The sequence below is a fragment of the Chaetodon trifascialis genome, chromosome 16 (assembly GCF_039877785.1).
Source record: "Chaetodon trifascialis isolate fChaTrf1 chromosome 16, fChaTrf1.hap1, whole genome shotgun sequence".
NCBI lineage: Eukaryota > Metazoa > Chordata > Actinopteri > Chaetodontiformes > Chaetodontidae > Chaetodon > Chaetodon trifascialis.
This window is the reverse complement of record NC_092071.1, coordinates 8,280,028-8,297,512: the sequence shown is the minus strand read 5'-3', so window position 1 is coordinate 8,297,512 and position 17,485 is coordinate 8,280,028. Positions and strand designations below refer to the sequence as shown.

The 17,485-nt window shown below is 42.7% G+C and overlaps 1 protein-coding gene across 4 annotated transcripts in view; it reads right to left on the bottom strand.

Moving 5' to 3' along the window:
• Positions 1-1,282: 1,282 nt before the first annotated feature.
• Positions 1,283-17,485, bottom strand: part of gabrg2 (gamma-aminobutyric acid type A receptor subunit gamma2) — a 51,792-nt gene continuing 35,589 nt past the window's right edge. The window contains exons 7-10 of one of the 4 annotated variants that reach the window (XM_070982540.1): positions 10,093-10,245; positions 7,407-7,612; positions 5,748-5,771; positions 1,283-2,898 (exon numbers count right to left, since the gene is read on the bottom strand). In XM_070982540.1, the coding sequence (XP_070838641.1) occupies positions 2,617-2,898; positions 5,748-5,771; positions 7,407-7,612; positions 10,093-10,245 (665 nt within the window). In that variant the 3' untranslated portion in view covers positions 1,283-2,616. The remainder of the gene's footprint in view (positions 2,899-5,747; positions 5,772-7,406; positions 7,613-10,092; positions 10,246-17,485) is intronic. The other 3 variants (XM_070982537.1, XM_070982538.1, XM_070982539.1) reach the window with 3 other exon arrangements.

Here is a 17,485-nt window from a genome sequence, read left to right as displayed (position 1 = left end):
TGTGTATGTGTGTGTGGTTTTTTTTGCCCCCCCCCCCCCCGAAAATATTCAAGTCTACTACTCAGAAGCTGCACAACAGGTAATGTTGCAACTCACTAATTCAACAGATGTAACAGTTTGACAGGCCTTTGTGAAAGTAGTGTACATCGATCACAACATAGAAAACACAAGATAAATAAGCTCAAGCTCCATTGACACGTCAACAAAAATGTCTCTTTGATATAAATGACAGCATTCTGTGGTTCTTTTCAGGGGCTATATGGACTTAAGGTACAATTTCTTTTGATAAAATAAATAAATAAATACCATCAATGAATAAATAAATAAATAAATACCCCATTATCCCCCAAGTATTCTACATGGTCATTCCAGCATAATACAATAAGTCTAATATACTGTATGATGATATACTGTAACAATGCTGAAATTACAAAATATATACCCTTTTACAAAATCCCAAGGGCTTGACAAGTGTTTTATTCCCTTTATAATTTATGTACATAGACAATGTGATTTACACCTATTCCTTGTGAGTTTACAAATCATACTGAAGCACTGTCTCCATTTGTTGCATACTGGCGTCTATCAAAATTGATCCGTAACGGGCTGTAATTCATGTGCGTCATATTATCATACATGACATTTACAATTTAGATGCTTCCGCGCATTCAAAGCAAATATGAATGAATAACATAGATTGAAAATCTAAAATAGGGGCTGCACGGTGGCGCAGCAGGTACCTCACAGCAAGAAGGTCGCCGGTTCAATTCCCGGGTCAGGCCTTTCTGTGTGAAGTTTGCATGTTCTTCCCGTGCATGCGTGGGTTCTCTCCGGGCACTCTGGCTTCCTCCCACAGACCAAAAACATGCTCATTGACTGTAAAATTGCCCCTAGGTGTGAGTGTGAATGGTTGTATGTCTGTATATGTTGCCCTGCGATCGGCTGGCGACCGGTCCAGGGTGTACCCCGCCCCGCCCGTCGACAGCCGAGATAGGCTCCGGCCCCCCGGCGACCCCGGGATGGATGGATGGAAAATCTAAAATAAACAAATGAATGAAATTCCGCCCGGACAGTGATTCAATTTGCTCACCGTGCGTTGATTTACATTCTCAATGCGTTTCTTCTCAAAGAGGCAGGGATGCGGGATGCTTGATAATAAGGCTTGCACATCTGTTCTGGACACAAATGCGGATGCTGTTTTACTTGACTGAAGCGCTTAAATTCATTTATTATCTATCTTTTTTTTTTTTTTTTTTTGCTGGTTTGGTTTTTCATTGTTAAGTTGCTCATCTTAGAAGAACGACAGAATGACCCCGGTTCTACCGCAGGGACAAAATACCCTAAAACTGTCTGTACTGACATTTGCATTAAAGTGTAGATCGGTTTGAATTCCTCTATTTGAAGGCAAAACACAGGTGCAGTTATTCTGTTAATGTGAAGGGCAAAAAAAAAAGAAAAAGAAAAAAAGAAATGATGAATTGCAGAAGAAAACCTCACTTGTTTTTAGTCCAGTTCCTCTGGAAAACTCGCATAACCAATAAAACACCAGCAGTGTGTCATTATGTAAATGCTCGCTTTTAACGGCAAATGGAAGCGAGGATGAGAGGTCAGTGTTGTCTATACAGTAAGCTAATGGCTGCGAGGAACGAGATGAAACCAGTCGTCTGGCCTGAAATTCTGGGCTGATCCTCCCACCTGCAATGTAAAGACGAATTCTCAACTTAAAAGGATAAGCTGGGCACATTTTTTTGTCATTTATTTTTTCCAATTTTCCTAGAAAAAAAGGTATAATTAAAGCCTGAATGATAATCAACAGTGCTCATTTTTTTTAGTTTCCATAGCCAACAATAGAAGACCATAAAACATGTGGATTTTTGGCCTGAAAGGTGCATGCAATAAATGTAAACCACTATGTAATAGTAAAATATATACAGTGTCTGTACAGTTGAGCATTTTCCATAAACGGCATCCTCTTTCTCTGACCACACATAGAAAATGCAACGAATAACTGTGCCCACACTTAAGCTAGATAACTTAAAAATAAATCAGCATCATTAAAATGAATTTGGATGTCACTGTCTAACATAGCATTATTAAAGTGCTTCAGATTTTGTGTCTTAAGTGAAAAGAACAAGTGAAAGTAAATAAGACCGTTCATGTCATTTAGCCTTTCTAATAGATGCTTGTGGTGATGTGAATTGCTATTTATTTCAACTCTTTAAATGCGGAAGGAATGTATCTGTTGACATAAAAACCCAATTGAGAAGAAATTAACAGGAAATTCCAAATAAAACGTCCAGAATGAAACCATGAAAACAAAAATGAAACTAAGACTCAGGTTACTGTAATTGCTCACACAATCAGCGGTTTCACAACACGTCTACGAACCTCCTCGCTCCATTTAAATGTAATGCTACAACATTTGCAGTGTCTGTCAGAATTATCAAATGAAATGAGCAAAGTTCAAAGAGATTAAAACTAGGGAATTAAAGCAAGTGCTTTAAATCAAATTAATGGGTATTTCAGTGGGTCCCCTCCTTCAAAATGTCCCTTGCTGGCACAGAGCATATGTAGGATGCAATGAACTGTATGACAAGGCTGGACACACAGCCAGGCCTAGAGATAGAGATAGGAGACCCAGTAGACCAGGTTGAAGAGACCAAATGCAGTGGGGAAGAAGATGCGTGCATACGAGTCTATCTTGGCGATGCGGATGTGCAACCTGCCGTGCCGCCAGGCTCCGGAGCGGCAGTCTTCGAAACAGCAGAAGAAGCTGGTGCAGTCCTTCCCATCCAGACACTCGTAACCGTACTCCTCGTCTCGCTCCTGCATGTGCGTGGCGTTGTTCATCTGAATGGCAGTGGCTGAGCGTGGACGGATGTCCACCGTGGGTGTCTGCTTTTAACAGGACAAAATGACAAAGTCAGCCACCAGAGTCTCAGAGCACCGTAATCAAGACCTCACTGAAGTAACGGGGGACCTAATTTGAGCCGCCATTTTCTGTCATTAGTGAGTAAAATGTAATTTGCACCTTTAACCCTCCAATGGACCCTTTTAATGTCACAAAATACATATCGACATATATCTGCCACCTGTGGTTGTAATTAGTGAGGCTTATCGTGACAAAGGGTTGGTCCCTGTGGAACCCATGATGCAAATTACACCTTTGTGCTGGGGTATATGTAGCAGCTGAGGAAATCATAATACTCATAATGCAGCAGTCCATATTGCTTAGTTTAGCAGCTAAGTTAAGCTAGTGCTGGGCAATGCCCCTCTATTTTTAATTCTGATTCCCCCAACTCTTATAAATTTGTGACGCTGAGTAAAATCTGATTTCACTTCTTCTTTTTACAAAAAAAGGTGGGATGTTGTGCAAAACATATATAACACAGAATGTGATAACTTGCTGATCCTTGTTGACAGAAACTCAAAAAGCAGTGCAACGACATTTATTGTTTGACCTCATCAGCTTCACTGATTTTTGGAATTATATGCAGATGGCTATGCATCATTTATTCTAACCACAGTTTTTAAAATTTGCTGAATTCCCAGTGACTCACCAAAATGTCACAATTTGGCCCTACATGGATGTTGCAAGCATTTTTTTTTTTTTTCTGAAATACATTTCTAAGATTTGTTGTAACTGGCTTACTGTGCATCATAAAGCTAAGCTTAGGGAGGAGCATGTGTTGGCAGATGTGCAGCACACACGGCTCAATATTTCTCCAGCCCACTCTTTCTGTCACTAAACAGGTTAAAATAAATCTTCTTTTCAGAATGTGCTCACCACTGGAGGGCACATGCCTTTCATTTGTGAAGACTCCTAAAATAGGACAGTGACATCAGTGAGTCTGCAGCCCTGTCATTCTAAAGGGAGACAATTAGTATTCAAACAGACTGTGTTCATCAGCTTTTATCTTGAAACACCATGCCACCTTTGCACAAATTGGAATTCTGGCTGTTTGGCAGATTAAATGCCCCCCCTTGGCAGAAATGGAAAGTTCCTTGACCTTGCTGATAAACTAGGGTGTCAGGCTCATCATTTAAAAAAGACGCAGTGAGTCGAGCACACTCCAAAGTTCAGCTTCTAACAATTTCACATCACCACAAAAGTGCCAGTAGCTGTCATTTATAGGTTGTTCTTTATGAGTTGTCTTCCTAACACAGGAACAATAATCCAGAAACGACTGCACTAGGACCAAATGTTCTACAGCGTTGATTTATGCTCTGTGTTGTGAGAGTATGAGGTACATTGTAATATTAATCAGTGTTTATTTGCAAAAAAAATCACAAACCAGCAAATACTTTTTTTTCCTCTTGCCACATGAATGTTTTTGCCCCATTTTTATGTATCTACAACAGGCATGCTTGCTGCAAATAAAATAGGCCGTTGCAGTTTTAGTTTGGACATAACAATATCTGCTGTAAGCATGCATCCTCAAACAAGCTTAAAATACTTAAACTTGATTGATCTGTTCATTCCCTACAACTTCTCATCTTGCCCAGCACTAGTGCACAAACCTGCGGTCCCTTTGAAAACCATACATAACCACAACGAAAGCAACATACGGGTTAGTTTCGGCAATTTTGTCCTCATTTGACGGACAGTATGTTGAGTTAAGGAGGGGATTAGCGGAACAGGTTATGACTCAGTTCTCAAAGGGGATTGGTTGCACTGGAGGAAGCGCAGTGGAAGCTCAAGCAGAAGGAGCATTAACAGCATCCTGCCGCATGGCCTGGTCAAGCTGGGCTGTGCTGAGTTGGTGTTAGCAAAAAAAACAAAACAAAACCAAAGAAAACAACAAAGATACAACACAGTGGCATTGGCAACTTTAACTGGCTGAAAGTAGACAACCTCTCAGAGAAGATTCAAGGTGGAAGCACTCTGGATCACTGCTGGAGGATCCCACGGTCATCTGGCTAAAGTGGAGTGTTTGATGGTCGTGTTTAAACACTGCAGGTGGATTTTTCAGCTGTACATTTATACTGATGAGGAGCCTGTAAATCTAAATGAACTGGCCTGAAAAAAATATCCCTCTTAGTAAAAATACTGACTGTAAAAAATAAATGCTGTGGACCTCTGTGTGGTAAAAGCAGATTATCTTGTCTTGACTTATGTGCTGGGTTAAATTTAGACCTTTGCTTGCTCCCACCCACCCTGGATGCTTTTTGGGTGTTTAAAGATTAGCACGTGTTAATCTTCTGAATGGACCTCCAACTCTAATTAGACTTAACACAGTGCAGGGGTTGTCTATTTCAGTCTGTTAAGGCTCTGCTGACTCTGTAAGAAGCGTCAGGTTGAGAAGCCCAACAAACACACAGGTATAGATTTACTGGCAGGAGTAGGGAAAGAAGAGGAAGCTATTGCAGCAGCTGCTAGTTCACTGCGGTTACAACAACAACAAAGAGTGAAACAGGACAGAGGGAGCCAGAATGAGTCCACACTGGGCCTGGACTGTTACATTCCTCTGGACACGGGATGTGTGGGATGCTTATTTGAATTTTAAAAACTGCGTAAGTACGTCTGGCTGGCTGCCTCCGCACTGTGCACTGCAGAGTGCCCCTTTTTAATGTTATCTGTGATACCTATTTAGTAACTTATGAGGAGTACAGTAAGAATGCAGGTAGATAAACAGGGAATAGAGAGAGGCGTATCTGCTGTAGAACAGACAGAAAAGCAGTGAGGTGCTGGGGGCTCAAAGAGCCAAAATGCATCAGACACATGCAGTCAGACACAGGCAATATACCTTTGAGGAAAAGAGCCGGAGGAGCTTTTGTCCAGACAGGAAACAAAGAATATGTGGAATTGAAAGAGAGTACCAAAAAAACAAAGAATACATGTAAACAGAGAACAAAAGACATCAATAAAAGGAAGAAAGAAACAGAAACACGAGATAACGTGTGAAATTTACAAGCACTAAACTGTCTAACTCAAAATGGGAAGAGAAGAAATATACTGTAGAGAGACGTACATGTTACAAACAGACACGGGGGAGATGCATGGTGGGATATATGTATCTCACATGCTTCTTATGCCAGCATCACCTTAGGAAAAATATTGCAGTGCATACATATTGCAAAACTACAGAGATTAAGTAAACACATTTCAGAAATTCAAATACTCCCTGTGAGTGTGACAGTACATTTTCACGAGGTTGGAGACTTTTGTCTTACACTTCATCAAGCATCCTCATCAGTTCCAGTGCGTGAAATCTCACAAATATTGTGGTAGTGTATATAAATGAAAAAATAAGCTGATAAACTGACAGGAGGAAATCTGATGAGTTGAATTTTAAGAAGACTTAAATCCCACGCAACCAAAACAGCTTACAAATGGTGAAATAAACTTTTCAGGTTCTTTAATTATATTTCCGATTATTTCCACATTTTTAACAATTCATGAGCATCAAAAGAAGTTTGGTCAAAGACCTTCGCTTGCATACTTCATCACGCGAGCATCTTGGCAGGTCATGCAGAACCTAGAAAAGTCCCTCTGAGATGGCAAACTGGCATTGCACCTTCCACTTTATTAGTCATTCATTTGCCCACGAGACCATGTGCTAAACCTTAGTTACAGCGGTTGAAACTAGAGCGCCCCACTTTCCCCCCAAGTTCCAGTTCGATACTCCTGTTCACCCAAGCACACTATGCTCAGAGCTTTAAGATTTAATATCTTTCAAGTTCAATTCCCTCTCAAAAAAAGCCATAACTGCAAAGATAGATTTCATTTGGCTACATACAACCCCTCAAAAAACACATTGCATAGCATAAAAAATAAACTTGTTCTCATACGTAGACTTTAAGTGGTAGATTTGAGCTAATTGCCATTCATTCTCTTCACTTCTAGAACCATAAACCAGCTGTAGCTGATGAGGAAGAAGTGCTAGTTTTTGCTTCAAGGGTAAACATACTCGGCCTCATAAGTGCTCATACAGTATATTTCGCTGAGGGTTCACGGCCCTTCAACCGAGCTGCCATGATCTCTTGAGGGATTTAAGGCTCACGAGGCACAACTCTCCTGTCATGTGACACAGGTCTAAATTACAACTGTAACAGATGTGTGGTGGATTAGGAAAAGGTTCAAGCTGCACGCCTCGCTCATTGAGTAATTTGATGTGGTGGCCCCTGGGAAGATGCTCCCTTAGGGATACTAAGCAGTGTATAGCTTTTTTCCACAGCTTATCGCGGTACTGTAATGCAGTGGGGGAGGGAGAGAGAGCGCGTGGGGAGAACTTGACCTTTCTCCTGGATAAAGGATACTGTAAACACTGTAAAGACATTACATAAAGATAAATCACATAAATGAAAGTGATGCTTGCTAAACTGAGCACGGTCAAAAACTGAAACTTAAGGAAATTATGTGCATAGAAAACGTTCACTTCAGTTAGTTTTCGAAAGACGCTCACCGGGTTTTTCTTCTTCTTGTCCTTTTTGGCACTCGGCTTCCTGTTGCTGACAAAGTAGTGCAGTGTGCCGTACTCTATAAGCGCGGCAAAGACGAAGATGAAGCAGACGGACACAAACAGGTCCATGGCGGTCACATAGGACACTTTTGGGAGGGATTTCCTGGCAATAGTACTCAGGGTGGTCATGGTCAGCACAGTGGTGATGCCTGGTGACGAGATTGGAGGGAAAATGAGACAAAACGAGGCAAAATAGAAATGCGTGAGTCCAATTCTACTGCACTTCTTGCACCGTCACATAGAGCCCACAAGACACAGAGCCTTGCATTCCTGTTTCATCTAAAGAACGCTCTAATTTAGTTTTTCTATATTATAAAGCAATTTCCGTACATCAGAATGCTGCCTGTCTTATATCGTGTTTTATCTGTTGGAAGAAGTAGCTTGCGTCACTGTAATTAGTGCAGTTCTTAATGTGTTCTTAAAATCTGTCAAGAACATAATGTGCGTGATGCTCACAGCTGTATTCAGGCATTTATTCAGGAACTTAAAGAAGAATTAATTAAAACCATTGCACATGTTGCTAACAGAACAGTCTCCCCAGAATAGTTTCGCAGCTGGAGGGAACCTGAGACGAGCTCAAGCGGACGCTTTTAATAATTTTCACAGATCAGTTATCAACCTGTTAATAGATTTTTTTTTTTTTTTATTCAATCAATACAGCCATGTGCTGACACATTTTTCATCTTAGGAACACGTGTGCTCCTAAATGTTTCAGTGTAGGAGGTAAATCTTTCACTTCAGAATCACATTTACTGCCTAGTGGGAAAAAAAGAAGACAATCACAAGAGAATTAATAAACTTGGAGTTGCATATCTGTAGCATATAGACACATACATGAGGCAGGATTAACGTTTTGATTGCAAACTCTGAGCAGTTAGACGCCCATAAGGGAGGAGTGAACAGCTGTTTTACTGTCCCCTTGATCCGCACACTTTAATGGTTTAGCTGCCATTGACCACCACGCTGGCATTCCTTTATCTGACAACCCTCTCTCCTTTTACCCGCTCTCTCTGCCTCTCATGATGATGTCAGTGGAGGAGGGGTGATGCTACATGACGCGAAAATCCATTTATAAGTGCACTGATGCGACAGATTACCGACAGCAGTGTCACAACTCCCAAGCAACAACAAACAAACAACTAAGAAGACCGCCTCCTTGTTATAAATAGACTCAAGTCGTGGCCTTGTATATAGAAGATGATTTATTTCTGTATTTAATGTGGACTGAAAGACGTCAAGATTAACATTGCAGCATTGTGAGTGAATTGATATATTTCGGGATGGTACTGAAGGATTAAGAATTATGTCATCTGCGTTAATCCGCTTCCTAACCACCTGGCTTCCTGTACCTCCCGCATCATCTTTCAAAGGAAATTAAGATATTTGACTCCTGGTACAATTTTAGTAGGGAATTAATAACGTTATTATTCCGACTGCAAAAACATGTCTGGAGCTGCAGAAGCAGGAGAAAACAAAACAACCTATTTTTAGAGAGATTAATGATGGACAAAGTAATGATGATAGTGAGGTAGAATGAGGGTTTCTGGCTGCAGGGACTGTTTTGCATTCAGTCGTGCTCACTAATGATCACATCATGTGGACTTGAGGTCAGGATATAGAGCCTTAGGGGGCCAAATGGAAAGCTGACTAAGGAATATGCATGTAACTGCATCACAAGTGAACTTTGGAGGACGTGCCCTGGACACCAAGGGCAAGTTCAAAAGTTGACAAATTTCCTTGAAATCCTCACATTTGCCCTCTTTTTTCCATTCCGTGTCCCTCGATCACACGCTTTGAAGAGGCCACCTGCATTATTATTGTGCTGAGGCTGCATCTCTGCATCTTCCCTGTTGTACTGCATAATTAATACCTCATTAAGGCATGCATGAAAACATATGTGCCAGGGTAGGCTCTTCTAATCAAGATGGACTAGATTCCTAAGTAGCTGCCCCTGTCTAAGGAGGGGAAAGAGAAGGAGGAAGGAGAGGACAAAAGGAAAGGAGAGAATGGCAGGAAGCTTAAGTGGGCTGCTTTTCTCAATATAAAGTGGTGTGTGACCAACACAGGGATCTTGATGGGTTTCACAAGAGGGAGTAATTAAAGCCAGGATGGTATCAGGCTTTCTACATGTTTTATCTGATATCAACATGTTTCCTCATGGGGGCCCTTGGTTTTTAGCTGCAGCATTTCCTCATGGGGGCCCCCCACACTGGGAGCTGCTTTTGGTCTACTGATGGGGGCGCTGCCGAGGGGACAGCTCTGGTCTGGATGGCTGGAGGCCTCTACACCTTGGTGTGGGGCCTCCTGCCTGCCTGAGTCGTGGTGGTCTTGGGCGGTGCTTCCTAGTCAAGGGCCAGGGGCCCTCTCAGTGTGGATGGCCCCCAAAGGTGGCTTATTCCTTGCCTTGTCCGTATGGGTATGTGCGCGGGTGTGTGTGTGTGCATGCGTGTCTGTGAGTGTGTATCTCTATATGTCTTTATGGGGGCGGGAGGGCTGGGTTTTCTTCTTTGTTGTTTTTTGTGTTGCTTTTAAGTGCCATATAAATAAAGTTTGATTTGATTTGATTTGAACATGTACAAGAAATCCTAAAAAATCTTGTGGCAGAAATAACTTTTAGTCAGATTTTTACCCAGTGATGTCCTGGCGGGTACGGCATCCTTGTTGATCCAGAATGAGACCCAGGAGAGGACGACAATCAGGGTGCATGGAATGTAGGTCTGAATGGTGAAGTAACCCATTCTCCTGCTCAGGTCAAAGAAGACAGTCAGCACCACATAGTCTCCTGGAGAGAGATACGTAACAAGAGAAAAGAAAGGGTGAGGGCGTTGTGGAGCGATAAAACATATGGGGCAGACAGTTTATATGCAGGGTGGAATCCACCACAAATCAAGGGCAAGATAAAAAGTAAGAAGGTAAGACAGGAGGTGGACAGTATGCCCAGTTAATTAGATCACTTCACATCGCCTTACTATGATCAAAGAAGCTTGTCAACACACACACGGCAAGCACGGATTAAACAATCTGTAAAGTCATGGCCTGATCAATACATAATGTTGTGTAACCAAAGTCTTCACTGCATGTTTGCCGAAGGCAACTGGAGATCTAAAATGAAACCGAGTGAATCAGAGAGCTGGACTTGCTTGGATAAACACACACACACACACACACACACACACACACACACACACACACACACACACACACACACACACACACGCCCTCGTCTCCTGCCAGTAGTTAGCTGGAACATGACCACCAGCATGCAGCTGATGATGAGCCATCCCTGTGCTGGCCGCCTGGCCCCAGCAGATGTTGGGTGTTAAGAGGTTGAGGTTAGCTGAGCCCTGATAGACCTGACCCTGGCAATATGGATCATCTGGCCCTGTCTGTTTAAAATGCATGCAAAGCCATGCATGCACACACGAATGCACACATGCCTGCACACACAAATGTGCTTTGAACAGCCTTGCAAGGAGGGTGAACTGAAGCAGGACCAAACACAGTAGACAGACATGGAAAAGAACAAACACACACATTCCAGTCGCATCTGTGCCAGCTTGACAATGCAGCCATGCTCGCCAACAGTTACTGTCCTCTCTATCCATGTACCTGACTGTCTGTTTCTCCGGGTTTAATGGCAGTTCACTGCTGGCCTCCAGCTCAGTCAGTTGTCTGCTAATTGATTAACATCAGACTGCTAACAGTGTCGGAAACCTCCCCTGGCCTCTCGCTGTGGTTTGTAACCTGCAGGGCACTGTGTATGTGTATGTGTGTGAGCATGTGTGTGTGCGTGTGTGTTTACGCACCCACAGCTCATGGAACAGTGTCTGCAGCTGGGGACTGAACAGCTGGCTAATAATTTTCCTCAGGAGAAAGGGCGCACAACACATACTGCAGTTTAGTGAAAAACAACCAACATCTGTGTATTTGTGTGTTAATGAGAGACAGAGAGAGAAAGAGATGAGACTGTCGGTGTTTATTATGTCTGCGAACATGTGCGCCCTGCGTGAGTGAGTCCTCGTAGTGTCTGGACAGGGACCAAGTCTTTGAGATTTATCCCAGCATGCACCTCTGTTCACCCAGCCATTGATAGCATCATTAAATAAACCAAGCGCAATATCCCCAGCAGCACAGCCATAACCATTCATATCCACGTGTGTTTTCTGCTGATGCAGGCAGGTGCATGGCATATTACAGCGCACCGCCTCAGTTTGTAGGAGTACAGGAGACACATGAAAGCTGCTCTCAGGGGTCCTGCAACCCACTATTTTGTTTTTATTAACACTACATTAACAGGGGCCCAAAACGGAGACCCCTGACAGCTGAGAAACTGCCAGTTAATACACTTATTCCAGCTTGGTCAGCAGCGCAAGGCCTCCTTCACATTACCTCAGACTCTTAATGATAATGGGATTTCCACCACAAGGGTGAGGTCAGCTGGTATGAGACCCTGCTGCCATACGCCTCTCGTCTTCTGTTCGCCGGTTTCATTACAGGCCACAGCGCTTGGCAGGAAGACACTTTGAGGAGGTGTTATCGACCGGTGCCCTCCATTCTGGCAGCCTGATGCATCTGCATCAGCCAGCCTGCCATTATGACTCCGTCGTAATGCATCAGTTTGTTAATAACTTCCTCGTTCTGCTCAAAAACAAAATGGTTTCCAGTTCCCTCACTAGTTTAAGTGTCTGGCTGGGATTTCACAACGTTGCCGTATGGGGAGCAAATGGTTTCGTGCTCCAGAGAAACAGGCGCAGCACCATTAGTGGACTGTGTGCTTTGCATTTATACTTGATTGCAATGAAGTATTCTGATCACATATGTTTAGTGTCCACTCCTGGTCAAAACTGCAGTCTATGTGTGTGGTGGGTGGGGGAGTAGCTGTATGTGTTAATGAGCTTCCCTACCACCAGGATGATATTTGATATTTGAGAATTCTACACAAAAAGGCCTTTAAATACTAATTTTACCCCAATTGTAAAAATAAGTTTTTTAATCTGTCCACTTTGGACGCGAACCACATCAACTTCATCTAATGTCATTAGTGGATAATGGTGTTTCCCTTCGCTCCACACTCACTACGTTTACATGCAGTCAAGTAACCCTTTCATAACCGGAATATCAGCAATAACCTGGTTGCGCACGGCCATGTAAACACCAATAACCTTTTTGAAAAACCGGAATATTGATTACCCCTGTTTGCTCAGGCATGTAAACAGGTTAATCCAAATGTTTCAGAAACCGGAATATTGACCATTACCCGAATACTGACTGCATGTAAAAGTAGTGACTGTTCCTTGTGGCCTTGCAGCACCTCAGCAAGCTTAAAACCTCAACGCATGCAAGCAAACTAATTTTTGTTCTTGTCTCGTTATTGTTGTTTGCTTAACTCGTGAGGTGCTGGCTGAAATCGTGCCTCTACAGAACTGGTCTCCGGTATTGCTGCTTGCTGCCTTCTTGTTGCTCGTCTCATCCAAGCAATTTATCACAGCGCTTCCTTGGGTCCCGTGCAATACACCTGCCACAACATACTTCACCTGTTCTTGAATGTAGTGCAGCGAGAGATGGAGAGCGAGCTGTGCCCAACATGCCGTTCTGCGTTGTCACAGTTAAGAAGAAGAAAGAAAAAAAGACTATCCTCCAAAACCTTTCACAGCCCACTTTAAAATGCACATAGCTAGAAAGCAAAATAATTTTGTAGAACTATGTCAGGGGAATTAAAAATTTGCAAATCGAGCTTTTCATATGATAATTCAATAATTCGGCAGTCGTCAAACCACATGAAACTTCAGAATGATTTAATCACCGAGACCGATTCAAAGTCGATTGGATGAACGGTTGCTGAGAGAGACAGAGGCTCCCTCCGTTTCAGTGAGATTAGGAAACATGGTCACATGCATGCCTGTCTGTGTGGGATGGCTGTTTATTTCTCATAAGACTGCAGCAGGGGTATCAAAGCATCCAAGCCTTTGTGCCTGCACTCCTCCTAATGGGGGCCCTCGAACTAACCTTAGCAAGACCTGCACATCTGTCAACGCCAACAGACGAGGGTGCGTTCACAAGAGTGTTTACACTTCACATCTTCACAGGGTCTATATAAAGATCTCTTTTGCCACTAAGGTCGAATGTACGTCGTTCTGTGGATCAACACTGATGGCGCAAGTATGATCTCATAGTCTTTCATATGCGTCCAACAGTGCCCACATATCCTGTGATCCTGCAGGCAGCTTCACATCTAACCTCATAACCATCAGTTCAGCTTCATGTGCTAATTCCTACAGTGGCAAGAACACACTCAGAGCTCACATCTTTCCTTTGTCTTTGCTATAAAAATTCCCTAAAAGTTCACATTTCTCCAATCCCATCATCTTATTGCTATAATTACATTGCTATCCATTCCCTCCTGCTTGTAATTCCTGAATGAAAAACGCTGACGACAGCGGTGTGAAAAATCAACCACGCAGACAGCTCGAAACTATTGTTTGTATTAAGATATGGTTTGAAGTATTTTTATTAGGATCACAAATTTCCCTGGCAAAAGCTATTTACTACAAGCTGATGTAATCTACGGAAAGCAATAAAAACTTGGCGGGGATGATCATTCATCAGAAAACAGAGCTGCTTTGTTGTTAAAGGCTGCAGAGACAACAACACTCAACAGATTTAGACGCACACACAAACAGCAGAGGGGTAAAAAAAGATCACTCTTCCATATGAGCCGCAAAAAAAGATGGATGTTTTATGACTAAGTTGAAGTTGTCCTAAGGTTGTGCATTTGTTGGGCGAATACTGAACCTGCGAGAGGGAATGCTGAGCCCAGTGTGGCTGTGCATTATCGCACAATAGCCACAGGGGTTTTCATCGGCATATAACATGGTAATGGAGGACTGCTGACACGAAGGAGGGAAAAAAAAAAGTGTCACATGAGAATATCATTCTGCTGGCAGCCAGGCTGTAAATTGGTGTGGATATGGATGGGCAGGAGAGACCTGAGGCACATGCTGGCCATCCTATGAAGACAGACAAGCAGACACATTGCAGAGCTGCTGACAGGCTGTCTTACTGAGCTCCTCTCCTGTCAGGGGTCATCTACATCAGAGGTGACAGCGGGTGTTACTGTGCGTGCGTGTTTGTGGGAAAGACAGGAGTTTTGCTAATGACCGGGGTTACGCCACGGCTGCTCGCCAGGGTCGACGATACTTAGAGAGAATGTTAACTCACCGCTTTCTGTGACATGACTAGAGGCCAGTGATTAACCAGTTAAAACGGCTTTGCATTTCGCCTCCACGGGCTGCTTTTTTGTAGCCAACGGTGGCTGGCACGATGATGTCACGGCATTGTCATGGTGAGTAACTGCGGCAAACACAGCAGCATGATTAAACAGCAGACAGGAGTCTGCAGAGTTTGATTGCCTTGTTGTTAACATTGTAGTGAATGTGACAGAGACAGATGATTATCCCCCTCTCAGACACACTAATAGCTCTCAAATTATCTAGAGCAAGACTGTTTATAGGATTTATGACAGGTAGTAAGAAGCTGCCAGAATGGTTTTCCTCATCATTATTTCGGGAGTTTAGGGAGAAGTGGGGAAGTTAGAAAAGCGAGGATTTATTTATTTATCATTTATATGATGATGTCACGTCCTGTCATCAGGGCTGGATTAACCTGCTGAGGGGCCCCAGGATAAAGTTAACTATGGGGCTCATTGAGGTGTGCACACACACCTTGGTCACTTTTGGGGACATTACATAGACCAGCACTGATTTCCTGGAGACTCACCACTAATTGACCTTAAACTTAACCACTGACCCAAAAATCCACCTTTTTCCCAAATGGCTTTTGTCCCCAGTTGGACAAGCCGTCCCCACTTAATTGCTTTTTAGCATGTGTCCCTTAAATTAGCTTATGTTAGAAACAAACATAGACATTCTTACAACTCATTTTGCCCAGAATCACTGAAAACTACAAGTACTTCCGCGATGGCACGCTACCCAATTTTGCTGTAAAATTTGCCAGAATTCTCGGCGAGTTTCTTTCCATCACATCATACAAATAAAAGCACCCAACAGTCACGAGCCACCTCTCTCACTTTGTTCTCAGTCTCTCACCGTTTCATCCGTGTTCCCGCTTACCTCGTCTATAAATGGCTTCATTATTCCTTATTCACAGACTGAGGAAAGATGCGATTCACACTTATTACATAAGCTCCAAGTTCGAAAATTCAACGCTCCCTCTGTTTTCTCCTCATGTTTAATATATCACCTCTTTGGTCTTTCTTTCCTTCTAACTATTTTGGCCAGGTGACTGGTATCTTAAACAGTCTGATGGTTTGAGCTATTTGTCCCACTTGTGCTTCTTTAACAAGGACAGATGAGCTGCAATTCAAAATAAATACAGCTAATGTGGGAAAAGTAAAAGCAAGGAGAAGAGGAGAGGGAATGTGATGCTACGGCAGTGAGAGAAAACTGCATAAAAAAAGACAGAAAGCTTTCCAGAGAGCACTTGGTGGAGGATTTGTTCAGCTTAGAGAAATATAATGGCAGACCTAAAAACACAGATGGATGGACAGGTGCCTTGATATTTCAAGGCAAGCTGTCAGGCGGAGATAGATGGACAATGTCTGCGATTTGCATCTTTCCAGTGATTCAACGATAGCTATTTGAAGTTTTAGCTTTTACCTTCATACAGCAGTGTCCTACACACTGTGCAGAATACAGATTGTCTCTTTGCAGAAAAAAAACAAAAAGGAGCGTTACAGCAGGAACAGCAATTTGCTTTCAATAAACAGCAGAAGCACTGAGTAGTTAGCTTCAGTCGTAATAACCACTGTGGCTGAACAGCCTGCAGAGCCTCGAACAGAAAATCGAAGGGCAACGGTGTCACAGTGTCGGCCATATTTTTTATAACTGATGATAAACTGTTGCTGTTGTGATGTTTTTGCTGTTCCCAAAGACGCTGTTATCCACAAGTACCCCCCACATGTCCTCTTTAAGAGCTGCAACAACAGAACATACACTCTGTAATGCCGTGACGCGACGTTGCAGAACATTCGAACTTTTAAAAGACACGGTCGGACACACTGCTGACTCGCTGAGCTGTGCAGATTAAAGCCGCTTACTGCAGTGTCAGCGATCACAATCACAATCAAAACTGAGAAGTGCTGCTATTTTAGGTTGATTAACATGAATCACATAAATACAGGTTTTGCACAACAGGAGGAATCCGTTAACATTTATTAAACCTCATGTGACGGCAATGTCTGCTTTCATAAATAATTAAGCGCTGTCAGAAAAAAAGGGTATCTTCAGGATGATTTTCAGTCACAATGGCACAATGTACTGGTCTTTACAATAGTAACAATGTAGTTTAAATTTAAATTCGATGGATAAGCTCAGACAAACACTGTATAAGCCTAGACAATCAATCCCCACTTCATTGCCAATGGCTTTGTGCTATTACAGATTAGAGTTTTTGGATCCCCGGTTTTAAGCTTTGAAATCTAATTAATCATCCTCAACATACTGACTGAGTTGCCCAAAACTACAGCACTGATTTATGCCCGTGCACACTCAGACTAAGCAGCATTTTCTTTTAAGTCTCTTAATAATCACAAAGCTTTGCCGACACTCCCAGAACAACACAGCAGGCGCACTTAAAGAAAGTCCTGTTTTTGATGAAATACACCTTACGGGCAAAAGTGCTGTTTGTGCTGAAGTTCATATATGATCCCAGCTATCCAGCATGAATATTAACAATACATTCCCTCATACAGATTCATGGCCAGTTTGGGATTTAATTTCCCTGTAGTACTGGTAATAGGCCTCCGATAGATTATAGCATCTGTGACGTTCATTAGCATAATATGCGCAGATCAGACATATTGTGCTCTTTTCAAGGCTTACACTGCTAATAGCATATGTCCCATATGACATATGGATTCTGCAGCATTCTGATACCACAACAGAAAAAGCTTTCTTACTTTGTTAAGTGCTTCCCAAGAATTCATGCACTGCACAGTGTCATTA